The 20204-nt window shown below is 35.1% G+C and overlaps 1 protein-coding gene across 2 annotated transcripts in view; it reads left to right on the forward strand.

Moving 5' to 3' along the window:
• prep (prolyl endopeptidase) overlaps nt 1–20204 on the forward strand; it is a 54097-nt gene that overhangs the window by 17480 nt on the left and 16413 nt on the right. For both annotated transcript variants that reach the window (XM_088625701.1, XM_088625700.1), the window contains exons 8-10: nt 981–1172; nt 7892–8089; nt 12710–12813. In XM_088625701.1, coding sequence (XP_088481827.1) covers nt 981–1172; nt 7892–8089; nt 12710–12813 — 494 coding nt within the window. The remainder of the gene's footprint in view (nt 1–980; nt 1173–7891; nt 8090–12709; nt 12814–20204) is intronic.

Below are 20204 nucleotides of genomic sequence, written 5' to 3' on the forward strand. Positions count from 1 at the left end.
GTCAGCCACCACCGTGTGGGTAAACAACAGCACGTTAGCTGCCCGGTCTGCAACACGCACGCGCACTCGCGCGGTATTTTGTGCGCATGCGCATACCATGCGCAAAGCATAAACATATAAATGGAACATTTATCGAACTTTTGTCAAATTTATATCAAGGAAAATTTTATCGCGATAATTATCGTTATCGAATTATCACCCAGCCCTAGTTCTAGTGTACTTGTATGCACAGTAAGCATCTAGAGTACAAGGTCATGCCTTCCAACAATATTGAGACAGCAAAGTCTTTCAATCATGCAATCTCCATCAGGCTTTCTGGAATTGTGCCAGTTCCCAGTGTGGCACTTGATGGTGTAACCAAGCAGCAGCAGAATGAGTTCTGACATTTACAGAAATATTTTATTTGCTTACATTTCAGAAAATGTTTGTTGTGCTGTCTGTTCACCATGTAGCATGTCACTGACCCACATGCAACATATAACCAATGCGACCAAGTAATTCAGTAGAAAAAAGTGGAAAATCTTTGACACACCAAGTCAATCTCTAGGTTTGAATCCAACTGAGCGTGCATTTTACATTTTTAAGAAACAAAAATCTAAGTCCCAATACCTCAGAATAGGCAAGATCTCCCAAGTAATTACAAAAAACATTATTATACAGCTTGGTGAGTACAATGGGTTGAGGTTTCATATGGTTATTGCTTAAAAGTGATATGTAACTACTGTAAATACTGATTTTAATACAAATTTAAAGTGAATGTATCTCTATGCTTCTAGTCACTTGGAATCACAGGATTGAACACATTGAATACAATATTTGTATTCTAATATGATCAAATGAAATTATCCCTAACTAACATGTATTTTAGATTAGGATTCATTTTAATCTAATACAAATTGTGTAATTGTAATGGGCACTTTACAACAAATGTTTGTATATCTTTGAGAACTACAGTATATAATTTTCTAAATTTTTTGCAGGAATTTTGCCATGGGTGAAGCTAATTGACAACTTTGATGCTGAATATGAATACATCACCAATGAGGGCTCAGTTTTCACTTTTAAAACGAATTTGCATGCCCCAAGATATCGTATTATCAACATCAACTTTGATGACCCAGATACTACGAACTGGAAGGAGTTAATTCCAGAACACGAAAAAGATGTTATTGGTAGGTTTGTGATTGTTTTTGTGTAACTTTAGATTTACTGTCATTCAGTACCATTTTTATGTGGTGCAAATTGAAGAAATGTAAACTGCGTTCTATCAGTTTGTCTACATTACACTCACTCTCCAGAAGTCATTGTACAGGATAGTCTCAGCACTGACAGCGTAGTATTGGTCTGATTTGTGTTATATTTTTAGATGGTTGCTACCTGCCTAAAAGTGTTAAAATGCCAAAAATGTCAAAATATACATGATGTAATAATGAATGTTCATTATATGCCTACCACTGATTATACAAAAAATCTGTATGTGCCCTAGTACTTAAATTTATTTCCACCACTTCTAATGTCTTTTTTATTATGATTGGAAAACAAATCCCATGATCCAAACATTAGGTAAACTCGTATGGTTCTTTTTGCCTATGGTGATAGTCTTTGAGGTGGAAATATTTGTGTTTTTATCCCCTAGAATCAATAATATGAAATGGGTTTATACAAGTGTATTTTTTCATGGAACTCTCAACTACATTTAAGTCTGTACTTCAGTATGATAAAATGAACAGATTTATCATTAATCCTTAAATTGATTTTAATGTTACAGAGCGATGGTAATGAATATACAGATTTTCATTGTTTATATGTATTATCATTTTCTCATTTTCAACATTTTACTGTTCAGAAGATGCACAAGTACAGTAAGAGTTACATAAGCTTAATTGTTATATACGTTCACGTCAGGTTATATTAATTTTACAGGGCTTCTTGATAAGGAACTGGAACTGCTAAAATTGACTTGTACTGCATATACGATGAAATGGGTAATTTTAACATTTGCAGTGCTAATTTAAATGAGTATAGTTTAAAATTGTAAAAAAAATGTTTCACTCTAGCACTTCTCAGATGTTTTGAAAATGTGTTCTTCTGGTTAACAAACATCTTAAATTTAGTTTCAGTTCATAGTGTCCAAAATGTATAACATAGATGAGTACAGTACATCATTGATACATTTAAAAAATATGATAAATGCCTATTTTAGTGCACCATTCATTGACAGTCATAAGAGGAAAATCATAATCTTTAGCCTAGGAAACCATGAAAACATTTTGAGTTGTACGATAGAAAACTAATTTTGACTATAAAATAAATATTTTCACAATCCATATATTCACTGTAACACTTATGTGCTTAATCAGTTTTTGTATGCAGGTTTCAAGTTGTGTTATGTTGAAATTGTATTATTTTGAATTGCTAGAATTTTGCACCTTTCTCTTATTATTGATTTAATTGAAGTCACTTACATTCAAAATGGCCAATTTAAATCATTTAGGTAACCTAAATATATCTAGTTAATCAATCCCAACACTGAAGGGCAACAGAGAATAATTCCAATTAGCTATTACAAAAACGTACTTTTGAACATATTCACAGTCATCTTAGTATTTTTAAAGTAAGACTGCAACCATTTCAAGTGCCAGATTCATATTATTACTATAATTTTAAGTTAATTGCTGACTTACTATTTTGTTATTGTTGTTGTTGTTGTTGTTATTATTATTATTATTATTATTATTATTATTATTATTATTATTATTATTATTATTTCTGGGCACTCCACTCAAAGCGCTTTACAGGTAATGGGAACTCCCCTCCACCACCACCAACGTGCAGCCCCACCTGGATGATGCGACGGCAGCCATAGTGCGCCAGAATGCTCACTACACATCAGCTAACAGTGGGGAGGAGAGCAGAGTAATGAAGCCAATTCATAGATAAATCATAAATCAGTACACCTAATTTTGTGTCTTAAACTCAACTTATAGAAAACGGAAGAGCTGTTATTTATTGGAGTTGAGATGCTGAAAGTGTTTCAGCTATTCTCAGATTTTCCTTTTGGAAACTGTTCCCTTTACAATAAATGTCATGGTAATGTGCAGTGTTTAATGTAATGGCTTTTAAGATGGGCTTTTATATTCTAAATTGTTCTGCGACCTTTGACAGTTGCGTTAGAGAAAAGTGACATTGATGTTGTCATTTCCTTCAGTGTTAAATTTTTCTTAAGAAAAAGCTATCCTTAAAGAGGAAAAAAAGGTCTCGTATACAAAGCATTAGAAAAGGTCAGATAGGAATCTACTTGCCTTTTTTATTAAGAGTATGAAAGGACATAGTCTAGTTTCCTTATTCCTTTTTCATGACAGAAAGCAATTGCTTTTTTTTCCCGTTTCATTCTTATACACCCACAGCTCATAATACTGATAACATGGCCTGGGTGTCTCTGATGACTGTGTAGTCATCTGTATTCTTTTTATGACTCTGTGCGTCTTAATATAGAAAGCTAACCAGGAAATGAGAATAGCTGTTATTCAGTGTTTGCTGCTGACCATGAGCAAAAGCCATTGAAGTGTGGAAATCACACCATATAACTAATTCCATCTAGTATATAAAGCTTTACACTGCATATTTTGTGTTTACCATAATATTAATTGTGTTGAATTTCCTTTTCCATCTTAAATTATGAGTTTAAATATACTATAGAAACATAATTCCAGCTTTTTGATGGAGATTTGGCTATACCTTCTGTATTACATGGACTTGCCAACCTTGTAGTTTGTAGTATATTTGTACATATCATACCCTTGAAATATGAAACACATATTTTGCAATAAGACTGAGTACATATTGCACACTTTTCATCTGGAACACCAAGATTAATGTAATTGTAAGAGAAACAATTAATTCCAGTTATTTGCAGCCCAATTATTGAAGTTTTAGTTTAATTAATCAATTCTGAAGTGTTTACTGTTGAGTTCTGGAAGTTTTTTATGATGAGTGATAAATACACAAAGAATATTGTGCATTAAAGCTAGGTTACTGTTCTAGCTATTGGAGGTATCCATTACTAAGCAGCACAAAATGTTTAAATTAATGTAATAATAATCGCTTACACTTCTATAGTGCTTTTCTGGACATTCCACTCAAAGGTAATGGGGACTCCCCTCTACCACCACCAATGTGCACCATCCACTTGATGATGCAACGGCAGCAATAGTGTGCCAGCTATCAGTGGGGAGGAGAACAGAGTGATGAAGCCAGATGGGGATTATTAGGAGACCATGATTGATAAAGGCCAATGGGAAATTTGACTAGGATGCTGGGGTAATACCCCTACTCTTTTCAAGAGAGACCCTGGGATTTTTAATTTTTAACCTCGGTTTTACATCTCATCCAAAGCATGGCGCCTTTTTACAGTATAGTGTCCCCGTCACTATGCTGGGGCATTAGAACCCACACAGACCCCAGGGTTAGCGCCCCCTACTGGTCCCACTAACACCTCTTCCAACAGCAACCTTAGTTTTTCCCAGGAGGTCTCCCATCTAGGTACTGACCAGGCTCACACCTGCTGAGCTTCAGTGGGTTGCCAGTTATGAGTAGCAGGGTGATATGGCTTCTGGCCATATTGATGTGATTTGCAGTGGAACCGTAAAATGCTTGAAGGCAATCAGCCTTCTGAAGTAGCCTCAAGATACCACAACATGCTCAAGTCATAGCACACAGAAATGTGGTAAAGAAAAACAGAATGAATGTTAGTGATGAAGCTAATGTTTATTATTCTTAGCAACAACAACAATAATATAGATCAAGAGAGTCTGAAGTTTTTTTTTTCATTTTTTCATATTGTTAATTTTCAAAGTAAATATTTCATTTAATTTTCAGTAGATGCCAGTTTAGCGAAATGTACTGATGACCATCTGAGTATGGGATTTATTTTGGCATTCTTATCTACAGCCATGTGAAAAAAAAGTACACCCTCTTTTAATTCTATGGTTTTATATATCAGGACATAAAAAAAATCATCTGGTCCTTACCAGGTCCTAAAATTAGGTAAATCTAACCTCAGGTGACAAACAACATATAACAGATTCCACTATGTCATTATTTAACAAAAAATAAGCCAACATGCAGAAGCCATGTGTGAAAAACTAAGTACACCCCATGATTCAGTAGCTTGTGGTACCACCTTTATCAGCAATAACTTGAAGTAATCGCTTTCTGTATGAGTTTATCAGTCTCACATCGTTTTGGAGGAATTTTGGCCCACTCTTCTTTACAACATTGCTTCAGTTCATTGAAGTTTGAGGGCTTTCATTTATGCACAGCTCTGTTAAAGTCCTGCCACAGCATCTCAAAGGGGTTGAGGCCTGGACTTTGATTTGGCCATTCCAACACCTTGAATCTTTTCTTCAGCCATTCAGTTGTAGATTTGCTGGTGTGCTTGGGATCGTTGTCCTGTTGCATGACCCAATTTCAGCCAAGCTTTATCTGTCAGACAGATGGCCTGGCATTTGTCTCTAGTATACTTTGCTATAACCAAACATCTCCACTTTGGTCTTGTCTGTCCAAAGGACATTGTTCCAGACATCTTGTGGTTTGTTCAGATGCAACTTTGCAAACCTAAGCCATGTCGCCATGTTCTTTTTGGAGAGAAGGAGCTTTCTCCTGGCTAACCTTCCATGAAAGCCATACTTGTTCTGTCTTTTTCTGATTGTACTGTCATGAACTTTAATAATTGACATGTTAACCGAGGCCTGTGGATCCCTAGATGTAGCTCTTGGTTTCTTTGCGATTCCTCTGAGCATTATACAGTCTGACCTTGGGGTGAATTTGCTGGGATGCCCACTCCTGGGAAGATTGGCAACTGTCTTGAATGATCTCCATTTGTAAATAATCCTTCTCACTGTAGAATGATGGATTTTAAATTGTTTGGAGATGGCCTTTTAACCCATCCTGGATTGATGAGCAGCAACAATTGCTTCTCTGAGTTAATTGCTGATGTCTTTTCTCCTTGGCTTGGTGTTAACACACCTGAATGCTCCAGACCACCAGACTGCCAAACGTTCTGTTTTTATAGAGGTGGTCACACTTCCTTATGATCAACAAATCATTTTATTAGCAGCACCTTCTTAGTTCCTATGGAAGTAGTAAGGGTGTACTTAATTGTTCCCAAATGGTTTCTGCATTTGGCATGATTACATAGTGAAATCTGTTATGTGCTGTCTGTTATCTTAGGCTAGATTTATCTAATTATAGAAGTTGATGAGGACCAGATGATTATTAATACCATGATATGTAAAACCATTGAATTGAAAGAGGGTCTACTTTCTTTTTCACATGACTTTATTTTTTTTAAATATGATAGTGGTGTTTACTGTACACTCCATTAATCTGTTCTGCTGAAAAGACCATTGTAGCAAAAAGTATAAACACTTTTGTTGTTACAAATACATGTTGTTGCTGTAAAAAGCCATGTTTTCTACAAAAAAGTAACTTCCCTTGTGATCTTTTAGTGATTTTTATAGTTGATTATACTCCTTATTTTTATTAACATTTTGCCAGTGCTCAGTCTTTATAAAAGCAAAGAAAAAGCATCCCCGCAGGCTGTAAAATGTGATGATAGATAAATGATAGAAAGCATTGAGAAGGACTAGCAATTGAAAGACATTTTCTTTGCCTTAAACATAGCAGCACTGTGAACATGTTCAAAAGCTTTAAAAAGTTGAAATATTTTATCTTGACTGCTATACTAATGTAAATGGGTTATTTATAATGAAATACCATTGTGTTCTTTTTTTGATGATTTAGTACTCTTAATATGATGATTAGTATTAGTAGTATAGTATAGTCCTAGCCTAATTTTAGGCCACAAAATGTATTACATTAGAAAGGGTTTGCAGGCTTTCTATGGGAATGTAACAACTGGTGAACAGCAGGTTTATACAGTAAGTCGAGTTATGTGATGGTGATTAGAATTACCTATACATTCTCTTAAAGGGGCTGATAACACTAGCACAGTGTTTCCCCGTACTGATCGCAGGGACCCACAAACGTATTGAAGGCTTGCACTAACACAATGCCTTTGATGAAAAGTGAGAAGAAGCTTGCCTGGTTCCATATTAGTTCTGCAGACATTTGCAGATCTGCAAACTGGGCGAATGGAAAGGTTTCGTAAAAACTGAAAAAGCAGAATAATGTTGGCTAGGTATCAACAATTTAAGTCCACTAGTATCACTATTGATATTGCTCTTTAGAAAGCGGCTGTCTGTTGCATTCAAGTTAAGCATGTAAATACTTCCATTCACTTCTATGAACAAATATACATTTCTCCTCTTCTCTTGAACCACACAATATTATTTTCTCTGATAATGTAGTTACAACATTCTTACTACTATATTATGGTTCAGCTGGTGAGTTTGCTCCTAGGTAGTTTTAAGATCTTGTGTTACACTGGAGTTTCTGAAGAGGTCCATAGGGTTTGCTTTGTCAGTGCCTTTGTGAATTTAGAATACCTGGACCAGGTCCCTTTGTAGTCTTCTCTATTCAAGTCTGAAAAGGTTCAGTTCTTTCAGTGTAGGATATTAGTTTACTTGAGCATTCACTTATTATCTTTTTTCTATCCATTACCTTATACTCAATATGCATTTCCCACAGTGATACTAGCTGAAACTTGTTGGGCTGTGACCTATCAGTAGCTGCACTGCATTAGGGAATAATGCAGTTTAGTTTATTAATTTATTTATTAAATAGTTTATTTTTGCACAAGCAATAGTATTCTGTGCCGCTAAGTATATGTTATATACATAGTATCTTGTTTCCATAATGATTTACAATAATTAAGTTTTGGAAAATATGAATAGATTTCAAATTTTAACATTGTTTTTCTTTTTTACAGTTTTTGCATCCTGTGCACATGAACATTTTCTTTTTGTGTGCTTCCTCCATGATGTGAAGAATGTGCTTACAATGTACAGTCTGGAGACTGGAGAACACCTGAAGACATTTCCTCTGGATGTAGGCTCTGTGGTGGGGTTCACTGGGCGGAAAAAGGATTCTGACATTTTTTACTACTTCACCTCTTTTCTTTCACCAGGTACATACAGTAGCATGTGCATTGTGAAAAAGATCTAGGTCTCCACCCAGTCTCACCTGCAGTTAGACCCACCAGCAAGTTGTTATGCCTCAAGACTGGATTTAATTTATGACAAGGAGTAATCAAATGCTGTGTGGTACTGTCATACTTGTCACTTCAGAGAGCCCATCAGTTACTTATTTCCCGAAAGGACACTCTCAAAGACCGGATGCAACCTAAATGTATCTTCTACAAAAAGTGTCAATATCTAGCTTCACCTAGAACTGACTCCAATTGGTCCTTTTTCAAGCAAATAATAGAAATACAGTATATTCCTGTTGTCAGTGAAAATATACAGTGGTAAAAATGACAATTTTATTAACAAGAATATAAAAGCCCAATGTTTACTGCAAAACCAAACGAGAAAAATATTAAACTCACCTTGCGAGGCAGACTTACTCTATAGGGAAAAGAGGGAAACTTGTTTTTTCAATTTTGTTCAGGTGTATGTAAGCCTTAATTAATTAGGTGTAATTAAGCCTTATAGGCAAATAATTCACTTACATGAAAACAAAGTCATAATGTTTAAATTAAATGGATGTAGTCTGTCTAGTCTGTAAAGGTGGTGTTCTCTCACAGTTCTACAGACTTTTTCCCCCATCTACAGATCTATATTCTGGTCTGATTTCTCTATTTACTTGTGTATTGTCTTCTCTATTGATCCTTTAAGATGGATGACTTAATCATTCATCCACAGTTGGTTTGGGCTTGGTTAAAAAAATGAATCCTTTTTGTTTGGGCACCTGGTTTTTGACCACTGTGAATGCCTCAAGTGACAAGTTAACAGACAGCTAGGCAAATGCTACATGGAATGATCATTTTCTTTCATTAAGAAATAGGGTACTGTGAGGTGAAACTTAAACATGTTGATATCCCCTGCATGTTACAATATTAATAGCCAGTAGTTAAAATGCGAAAACATCCTCTTTTAACATGTTTTGGAAGTCCTCAATATCATTACTCTTGAATTAATGAATTAGACAATGAATTAGCCTAAAAGTATATTTACCCTGGAGGAAATTCAGATTTTGTTTTGTCATTTAAAAAAAACATATCATTAAATATTCACATCCATGTATCCCACCTCCACTTAACCTGAACATCTGTGAAAAATAAGGTCCTTTATGTATTGGTTTGTTTTTCAGTTCAGTGCCATCCAATATTATTTTGTTTAAAACTTGGTTCAAGCTCTAAGCAGTTTAGGTTTAGTCTTTAGGTTGAGTATCATGTTAAAATACCCTTCATAGGTCTTCCGTTGTGTATTAAATGATATTGAAGAAATGCTGAGCCTTTAAAAATTAATCTTCCATTTTAACTAGTTTGTCAACTTTTTGTGAACCAACAAAACAAGACTGAATCCTTATGTTAGTCTTGTCATCTGTTCAGAATTAACCTTTATAAAGAAAGAGAAGAAGACAAGGAAATCAGTGATTCATGTAATGGCATTAAAATAATGAGTGGATAAAAAAATGTGCGAAAAACATACTAAGGTAGAAAATGGAAGAAAAATTAAGAAAAGGGAAATTCTTCATGTGAAAGTTCAAGGCTCATGTTCCTAACCAGCACCGATTATGCTGTTAATTTAATTACATCCATCTCACAGAAGGAAGGAAGAATGTCATAACAGCTTGAAACTTCTTGATAATATGTGGATAAAAAGCATTAGAGAGGAATGTGAAATGGTTTAAATTTTCAACTGAAAGAGGAAACATTAAGGTTGTCACAATGTTGTATGACACTTATTGTAACTATCTTAAAGCTTGCAGGTCATGTGGATACACAAACAAGAGAGAGTGCACAGTAGTATATTTTTCGGCATTACACAGTACCATTACACAGTTTTAAGATGTCCTGGTTTTATTAGTCTCCTGTCTGACCCTTTTAAGACTTGATAGAATGGTCACACAGCCCTGCAGTTCCTGCTAATATGTGAGCTATAGGGCTCAGTCCAGGCTTAATGAAACAGATATACAGTATAACTTCCATCATGGATTTAGAACATAAGAATGTTTGGAAATGATAGGAGCCTAGTTCCTAGTTTGGCTGGTTTTTAGGCGGTAATGTGTCCAAGGATCTAGCCATTTAATGAAATAAGTCATGGTTTTGGCATTGACAACATGACTGGGTAGCCTGTTCCAGACTCCCACTGCCTAATTATTACATTAAGCCTCTTGTAAATTACACGTATCCATGAAATGCATACTTTAAACATATTATGGGCTGACGCAGTAATGAATAATTTTCTACTGTTAGCTGAAAAAAGCTCACGTTTATTGTAAACCTGCTTCTCCTTTTGTCTGCAGCCTGTACTGTGGGACCTAAAACTCTGTACAGTCCTGAATATCTAGGTTTTGTTTTTCATCCCTGAAATTCCTAGTTACTTCTGCTATAGCATTATAAGCTGTCAGATTGTTTAACGATGTTGGATGATTCTCAGGAACACTTGCCTGGATGTTATTGTCTAATAAAATAAGGAGATTTTCTACAGACATTTCCTGGAGTGCTGGCAGCTCAATACAAGGGTCTACAGTGCATTTTTCACAGTAACAGCTGGTTTATTTCAGTAAAAACCAAGTCACGCAAATCTTGACGCTGTTGTTATGAATTAGTAGTGGTGCAAAATCCAATTGTCAAATGACCTTAAGATATATGTGTGTGTTATCCTAATGAGATGCTGGTTAAAAACTTTGGTGAATTAGATTTAAAAAAAAGCTATACACACTGAATTGGCTACTGGCTGCATACTTTAGTAATTTTGTTATTTTTATGACCCAGATGTTTTTGGTGGCTTTTTAATATTTTAATAATGATGCAAGTTCCCTCACCTCATCTAATAGTTGAAATCATAAAGCATTTAATTGTAAAAAAAAAATGCCAATGATTAATGCTTTTACTAAACTCTCATCCATTTTGTGTTATGCTGATCACAGCCTTAAATGGTAGAGATGATATCCTCTTTGGAAGGTGGCGCCGCATGTATTTATGGTACCGGAATAGAACCCACCTTTAATTTTGTTTTTATATTGACTTAAAATGAACACCTACTGCCCCCTTAGACATGTGACTCTTGTCTTATAGCTACTGTATGTTCCAAACACTTTCTTCTTTTAGGTGTAATTACTTTCTTTTTTTTTTGCAATTTTAATGTATGCGTTAACCTTATATTTCAGCACAAATATAGTAAAAAGCATGAAAGGAACCAACTTGAGCTTATAGAATTGCTGCAGAATTACAAGTCTTCTTTTATGTTGTGTTAAACTTTTTGTCTTCCTGTTGTAGTTTCTATGCCCATGGAGTCTTTCACAAGTGTCTGTGGAATTAAGATTGTACTTTAAATTGGCATATTCAACTCAGCAGCAGCAAGTTAATTAAGACTTTTGCTTACACATTCGAAATTCAGCCTTTAGAGTGCGTTTGAACAGGTTTATCCAAAATGAAATTACATCAAACCTTTTTTTTAAGCTATCAGTCTACCAATAGGATTATGGGACTGTAGAATTACTCACCTTGTTATAGCATCTATTTTAGCCTGCTTAAACTTGCCTGGTACATGGATTTTTTATTCAGTAGACAGTAGTGTATCCACTATACGCTGTTTTCTGCATGAAGCTAATTTTCCCCCTCTGTGGGGTGTAAATATGACTGCTGGTGGCAGGATGGTTTCAGATATGTTTAAATAGAATTTTCTGCCAAGTGCCCCTACAGCCTTTGTTTTTTTTTATTTTGTAATGTATTATCCTATAGTTTTGTTTCCACTTCAAGCTGGCATCCTTCTAATATTGCTTTGTAGAGTATGGCCCATATTGCTGTATACAGTACATGCAGTCCCATAACTGGTTTGAGATATGAACTCCTATATCACCTATAAGTCTATGCTACTATAAAAGGAAGGTAACAGCTACTGATAGGTCACTTAACCAGGCCATACTAAACAATTATAATTCCTTCCATTTATAAATTCCTTTTCTGGACACTCCGCTCAAAGTGCTTTTTCAGATAATGGGAACACTCCTCCACCACCACCAATGTGCAGCCCCCACCTGGATGATGCGCTAGTATGCGCACCACACACCAGCTATCTGTGGGGAGGAGAACAGAGTGATGAAGCCAATTCAGAAATGGGGATTATTAGGAGGCTATGACTGGTAAAAGCAGTGGAAAATTTGGCCAGGATGCCTATTCTTTTTGAGAAACACCCTGGGATTTTTAATGACCACCAAGCGTCAGGATCTCGGTTTTATCTCTCATCAGAAAGACAACACCTTTTTACAGTACAGTGTCCACTTCAGGTTACTGGGGCATTAGTATATTAGTATACTTGGGCATTATAAATTTGGGACACTAACACCTCTTCCAGCAGCAACCTTAGCTTTCCTAGGAAGCTAGTTCCCCACTTACCTTTTTTAGCAAGCACAACCATGTGTAGGTTACAACCATACCATTTAAAAAAAAAAGTAATGGTGAAGATAAAGTAGGTTCGATGGGGTTGAGTTTCCATAATGCATATGTAATTTTTTTTTGTTCAATAACTCTTTTATATATGAGTTTATATGTGTTAATACCTTGTTTGTTCTTTCACAGCTATCATTTACCATTGTGACCTAACTAAGGATCCTTTGGAACCAACTGTGTTCAGAGAGGTTACAGTCAAGGGTTTTGATCCTTCAGACTATCAAACAACTCAGGTAAATCACTCCTCACATCTTCTTTTCTTTTTACATGATTAAATAGGAAATAAGCTTACAAATGAGAAGAAGCCAATTGGCCCTTCTAGGTTTTTTTTTTATTTTAGTATATAAGTGATCTGAGGAACTCATACAGACATTTCTTGAAAGAAGTGATTGTATAGGCTTCAGCAGCATGGCTCCAGACTCCAACCACCCTAAACATTAAATGAATAAAATAGTTAAATAAAGATGAATAAAGTTAAAGACAGACTGGGCCAGTCTAAGATTGTATATTTATTTCTCTTGATAAACCCCTTATGTTTTGGGTCACTGAAATGCAGCATTGAGAAGGAGCACTCAATATATAAGAAATAATTAATCTTGGACATACGCTGTGTTTCTGTAAAATCCAGAACTCATTCTGCTTTCGCTATTGTTAGTTACATCATAAAGATGGATGAGCCGGTTCTAGACATTATTATCTGAAACTCATAATCTGTTCTTCTCTGTTAATAAGTAACCAACCTCTTAGCTACTGCAACACTTAAATTGCTCAAGTGCTAATTAAGTTTTTGGAATGTCCCAAGCTTAAGTGAAATAGCTTATGTAAAAAGTGGTTTAAATTGCAAATAATTTCATTTTGATGTGCAAAGTCTTTCGAGCAGCAAATTATATACAGGTCCAACAAACCAACCATGAAGAGCAATTAATATGAAAAACATTTTAGGGATATAGTGGTAGAGAGGCATAGTGCAGGAAAAGGGTACAAGAAACTTCAAAGGCAGAGATTATACCTTCTAGCGCAGTGAAGTTCAACATTTAAAGTGGGAAATGCATCATATTACCTATATGAGGAACCTCCAACCTGGAGGGGCTTGTCAAGAGTTAACTCATGCACAGTTTTACAGTTTTGTGTGCCGTTGATACTTTTTGATGTCAATAGCCCTACTTGCATTTTGATAAATAGAAATGTAATACTAAAATATAAGTAAAATACATACATTCCTAAATGTATATGCATTTATTACCCTTTAGTGTGATCCTTACCCTTACTTTCCCTTGCTGAGTTCTCCAGTCTCAGGTTTGTCGCTTGACACTGTCCATCTCCTGAAGCAGTTTGAAACTGCCTGAGAGTCAAGGCAGATCGAGCAACTTGAGAATACGCTACTTTCACCACTGTCCTCATCACATTATTAAACTCATAATTTGAAATCTTGACACAAAGATTTTCATGATGAGCAATATAATCAGTACCTCTTTTCCTTAAAGTGATTAATAATCACTATTTTCCCCTTGTAGTTGTACCATGTATGGGTTTTAGCTCGTCTTGAATTCACATTATCTCATAGGTTGTACCACACACTCATCAGGTGCAATACTAAATACTTTTTCATCTTTTTCATTAACTAATGTCTGTTAACATTTTCAGCCATTTCACTGTTGTGTATCTCCACTGATCTAGCAGACTCTGTCAAGTTTGGTAGACAAAGCCATTGCACGTACCGTTAAAAATCCTCTTGCGTGCTAATAATGGCAAAGATGCCGTGGGTTGCTAACTCCTGGTTTAAACATTTGTAACATTTGCTTTACTTTTTTTGTTTTTTTCTTCCCACTCAGGTTGGTTTCCTTGATTTTTTTTAACTAGTCCTAGTTTAAAAATGAGAAAATGCACAGAAGGTGCCCTACATGATCTGTGACATTAATATCTCTGAAAACAGATATGTGGCTTGGGAAACTAAGTGCCATTTTAGTCACTGCAGGGACTTGTTCTTTGTTTACCTTTGTGTTATGCTGCCTGTTCCTTAAAGGTTCAATAAATGATGAATGTGCTTTCCTCTTTTGCAGTAATGGCTTTCTGATTAATGATCACTTTCTTTTGACATTATCCATTTGCCTTCTGTCCAGTCCCATTTATACAGAATTATACCAGCAAAACTGTTGTATGTCCACACATATTGTGTCTGTTTACGAATCATAAATGCAAGCTTAAGTTACAAATATATAAGAACAGGATGAATGATCTTGAAGAAAAACAACACTTTTGTCCCTGGATGTTATATCTGAGAATTAATCATACTGAAACTAAGAGTAGATACTCACGTGGTTCATAACTCTTTGATTAGTTGATTACATAGATAAGAGAATGGTGATTTTTTTTATCTTTACATTATGGTTCTTATTAATAAGCTAAACTGAATGGTGGCAATAGTGGAGAATTTATGTGATATGCATTCTTTTTATGATGTATCAACTGCTATATTTTTTAATTTGCCTGTGTGTTCTATTTTTACTTGAGGCATCAGTCTTGCCATTTGACGTCAGTTGGATTCCATGTAGAGAATACCCTTAATATATATCCTTAAGAAATACCCTCATTTATTACACTGCTGTTGGAACAAGTGGATAAGCATGTCTTTCATTTAAAGTAGTGATGCATAAGGCCAAAACTAAGTTTGAACTCTGTTTTTACAGAGAAGTCCTGTGATCTCCAAGCTTATAAACCATTTGCACAAGGATCTCTAAAAGATAGATGCTTGTTAAGTTGTGTTCAGTGATAATATAATAAATCTTAGAGGCATAAGTGCCTTTAGCAGGGCTGTTTAATTTTTGTCGATGGTGATGTTTCACGTAGTTTGTAAACTTATCTATATTGTAGTGGTTGATGGTGATGTTTTGGACTGTTTCAGGATTAATTGAAAATAAAATGAATTCATAGGTCTTTAATAAAGATCATATCAAAATTAAAGTAAGAATTGCTATTTTATGTTGAAGTTTAATCCAGTAATAATGTTTACGTTATGTCTTTTTATTTAGCTGTCAGACAAGATCAGTAGAACCTCATGTTTTAAATTAATGTGGATTGACTCAAATTGTTTGTAGATGGGGTGAACTGGAACCATTGTGAAAGAAAGCCATGGAAAAACATCAAGCTACAAATGTCAAAATGCATATATACTGCATATAAATTAAAATGTGAATATATACAGAACAGATGGTATACTCACTGGAATCAGTTTGTGTCAAAATAGTAACGAGCTACAGAGTGGTACTATTTTTTTAGAATGGATCATGTTGTTTTTTAGCATTGGTTTTTGGACTAAAATATCTGCTAAAGGTTTCAGAAAGACAAAACTCAGGATTCTGGTCATGTTCTTAGTTTGCAATTTGCCTAAATAAGCAAACTCTTATTATAGAAAATAACAAAATACGACATTGAGAACCACACACAGGTTTATAGAAATGCACATAGAGTTTAAAATCATTTTTGCTATTTTAAATAGCACCATAGATTAAAAACAGCAACTTCAAATATATAATCCAATGAATTCACAGTGTACTTGCAATCGTAATTTTCAGTAAAGGACAGTGGATTTCATTTTTTTTAAAAAGCTGGTCTAAATGAACTTGTACAATACTAGAGTCGTCCTGTGTTTGATTCTAATAGGCTGATGGCTCTCTCGCTCTCTGAGGAATAGCTAAGAATAACACAAGCCTTTAACAGACAGGGAGATATTTTTCAGAATCCGGTGAATTAATATTATCTGTCGGATGCATTGTCACATACCCTAAAGGGAAGATGGAAGTAGCCCAGTTTTCTCATTCAGAACGTAATTGGTTCTTTGTCATTAGAGGTTGTGTTTGACGAGAGGAGTGTGCGACGGACCCTCACCCTGTGTGTACCTGACAAATGAGTCCCTACTTCGCATTGGTTTGCTTGTTTTCAGTTTAAGCCCCATGTTTCCCCCCCTGTCTTTCCCGTGCTGTTTCTGCTGCCAAGGACATTTCATCCCTCAGGCCTCACGGACGAAGGTAGCCAATTCCTTTACTAGATTAATGACTAAATGAGTTTTCAAGCTGCCAGCAAGAGGTAAGGATGACCTGAAACTGTGCCAGTGGTTTATTGGTTTTGTACATGTATACACTAGTGTGCTGGGCAGTTGGGGGGCAAAGTTTAAGGGAAACAGTTCGAGCTACAGGACAACGTGCTTGGCATTAATGGGGGGGTGGTGCAAAAATATAATTCTGTGGAAGTGTTCTTAAAGGCATCATGTGTTTGATGCATGATGCCTTAATCTAAAAGACTGGTCATGAGGCATTTTCTACCCGCAAAACTTTTGTCATGGGCTAGAACAAATGTTTCAGTGAAAAGGTGAAATTGAGCGCCATTTTGGTAGCCCTTCATTGGAGTACAGTTTTATCATTTCCTATTCTGTCATTTAGATGATATAGATGGTCACACAGTATTTCATTATTGTTTCTATTACAGCTGTAAATTCTTAATGTGTCCCATACTATGACTAAATATTGAATGTTTTTTATAGGAAGTGTACAATCTCTGTGTTTTTCCAGGGCAGAATACTTATTATTAAAGCAGGATTCATTCTATCCATTTGACATATATATATACAGTATACAGAATATCAATAGTTTTTACCATATACAGTAAAAAATACAAAAAAGTCTTATTCTTCCATTTGTTTTCTAATTTGAATCGCATATGAAACTAGCAAATTTACAGTTTACTATTTATTTTAAGAATCTTTTGAGTGTTTGCTACAACTATCACCCATTATACAGTGTATTATTTAAATGTTTTACACTATAAGATTCCAGTAAAATAAGATTTAAACCAAAGTTATCAATTAACCTAAATCTGTGTGGTCACATAATCCTGGCTGTAATATCTTTAAAAGGTCTCTTAGCGATATTAAGTATTTGATGTTAATTATGCTGTCTCTAGTTGTTAGTAAGTCCAATAAATGTAAAAATATGGATAATATTCATTACACTTAAGTGCTATGATCTTGTAGCCATCTTTCCTTTTGCCTGATTTTTTTTCAGCATTTTACAGTTTTGGAATTTAATGTGAGAATATTACATTCTTTTAATCTCAGGAACTAATTATTACTTTATTCAGGGTAACATGCCTCAGAAAAAGTGGGACATTTTTTATTTGTTAATGTATTAAGGGTGTTAATTTCTTAAAGGTCAGAGAAAGTGGGATTTTAATAAATGTTAGTCAAGTGTTCAGACCCATGCTGGCTAAAGCCATGTGGCTTAATTTGCACAGTCTCACTTTCTTCTGTCCATAGCCTTCTGCTGGTGGTTAACAAATCGGGTCTGGCCAAATTAAAAGGGGACCAAGTGCAGCAGAGAAAATAGATCAGCCCTGTGTCTAGATTGCAACATTGGAATTCAGCTGATTACAAGAATATGTTGTCCTCTCTCCCTGTGGCTTTTCAGGAAAGCAGCAGATAATCAACAAAATTACAAGAAGTTACAGTTCTAAAAGAAGCACATTTGTTTTATCTGTAATCTAAAAAACCTGAATTGTCTTATCTGTAATCTAATTTGTTGGTGTTGTGTGGATGACACCCTGTTTATGGACAGCTTTTGAACCTGTCCCATGTTTCCAGCTCAGTGACAGCCTTGCACTATTTATAGATACACACATTAGATAGCTCCTAACCCTTGAGAGCCATAGCAGTCCTACTTCAATAGAACCTAAGAGAGTGTAGGTCTTATACTGTATCTCAAGGTGACTTGTGTACTGTGCAAAATCAGTTAAAAAAAGTATCAGTTTTGTGAGACCACATTGTATTGTAATACTGTGAAAGCATTCAGTTTGTATGTTTGAGTTGTTCTAGGTTGGTTTATATATTTTTATTTAGACATTTTCACTGTTCTTGAATAAATGTTTTTAATAAGGCTTGTTTGATGGGGTGATATTCTAGTATCATTCACATTTGGCAGTAGATAAATGGATGTTGACTGTTGGGACTTTTAAGTAGATTAAGTTGTGGGAAATGTTTTAATATATAATGAATATTTGTAGATATACCAAATTTTAATTATACAATTAGGATAAACAGATGATTTAATATGATCCAGTTGTGTTGCAAGTATTTTGAAATCTGGAGGGCACTTTTCATTGTTTATATTTGAAAATGGAGACTTCATATTAAAAGCATAACTTGCATTTCCTCAAAGTATCAAACTGCATCGTAGAATACGACTTTGATATGGCTGAAGATATATTGGGAGGAAAAAAGCCAAAGCTTATTACAGTCCATCTAGTTGTGTGTAAAAAACAGTATTGTTGTTGCTTGTTCTCTAAACACCTCTCCAGTTTGGTTCTGTCTGCTCTAGGGTTCAAAAGGTAAGATGCTATGACATGGTTTGGTCCTTTGAGGAGGAACACATTTGAAACAATTGTGTATAATTTAGTAGAATATACATTTATTGATTGTTGAAAATTAATAATTTCAGATTCTAGTATTTATAGATATATTAGAACACAAATTACAAACACAATTGTGATCACAACATCTTAACATTGTATGGTCTTTTAATAGTACCTGGTCTTCACTGATGGTTCCATCAAAGTGTGGCAGGCTGTCAGCCTGTAGAGGAGGAATGTGAAGTGAAGGCAGATAAAAGCCAGGTGGTAGAAGGGAGCAAATACGACTGTGACATAGGTAAGAGCAAGAAGAGTGTTGAATTTAAGCAACAGACAGTCAAAGAAGAGCACAAAGAAAGGGTTCACAAGTCTTAGGGAATCTGAAAAAGAATTTGAAAAGCAGCATAGTTTTGAATGAACTGCAGAATGTATAGGTATTAAATTAAGTTAATAAGATGTGCAGTAGTTCCTCACTATTTGAAAATGAGGATCAGGCAAAAAGCAAATGAAATTGCTCCTCTGCTGGTGAGTTTACCTGAGGGGTTGCTTCAAAATATTGATTAATAAAAAGGTGTTGTTCTTTTAATACCTTGGACATATTGGTTCCTCTCTTTTTCATTTTCATCTATTTTGACATTCAACTTTATCACCTGTGCTCAATCACATTTTGCTAATGAGGTGATTTATCACTTATGCAACAAAAGTCACTCACGTATATCATGATTGGGTATGAATGATCAATTAATCATAATGATGCCAAAAGCATTTAATTAAAGTCAGTTCAGGACTTTGACTGGGTCACTCATGGACATTCACTTTCTTAAGCCACTCCAGTGTAGCTTTGGTCTTAAGCTGTGGATCGTTGTCCTGCTGAGAAGATTGTTTTTCCCCAATTAATGCAGATTTTTCTTTAAGATTAGTACTTTGCTCATTCTATGGTCACATCAGTCTTGACAAGCATCCCATTTACTGCTGATGAAAAGCAGATGTATAACATTATACTACCACCACTGTGCTTGACAGTACAGATGGTGTTGACTCAGTGATGCACTTGTCTAATTGCGAACTGTTACATCTTACACAAAGTTCCAGTTTTGTTTTGTAGTTTTTCAATTATCACTTAGAATCTTTGTTGCAAACCCCATGTGGGATATGAGATTTGATATGGGATATGTTTTTTTTTCAGTTGTTGATGGCCTCATTGGCATCCCTAACCAATTTTCTTCTT

The sequence above is a fragment of the Lepisosteus platostomus genome, chromosome 3 (assembly GCF_059453375.1).
Source record: "Lepisosteus platostomus isolate fLepPlt1 chromosome 3, fLepPlt1.hap1, whole genome shotgun sequence".
In the NCBI taxonomy this organism is placed as follows: Eukaryota; Metazoa; Chordata; class Actinopteri; order Semionotiformes; family Lepisosteidae; genus Lepisosteus; species Lepisosteus platostomus.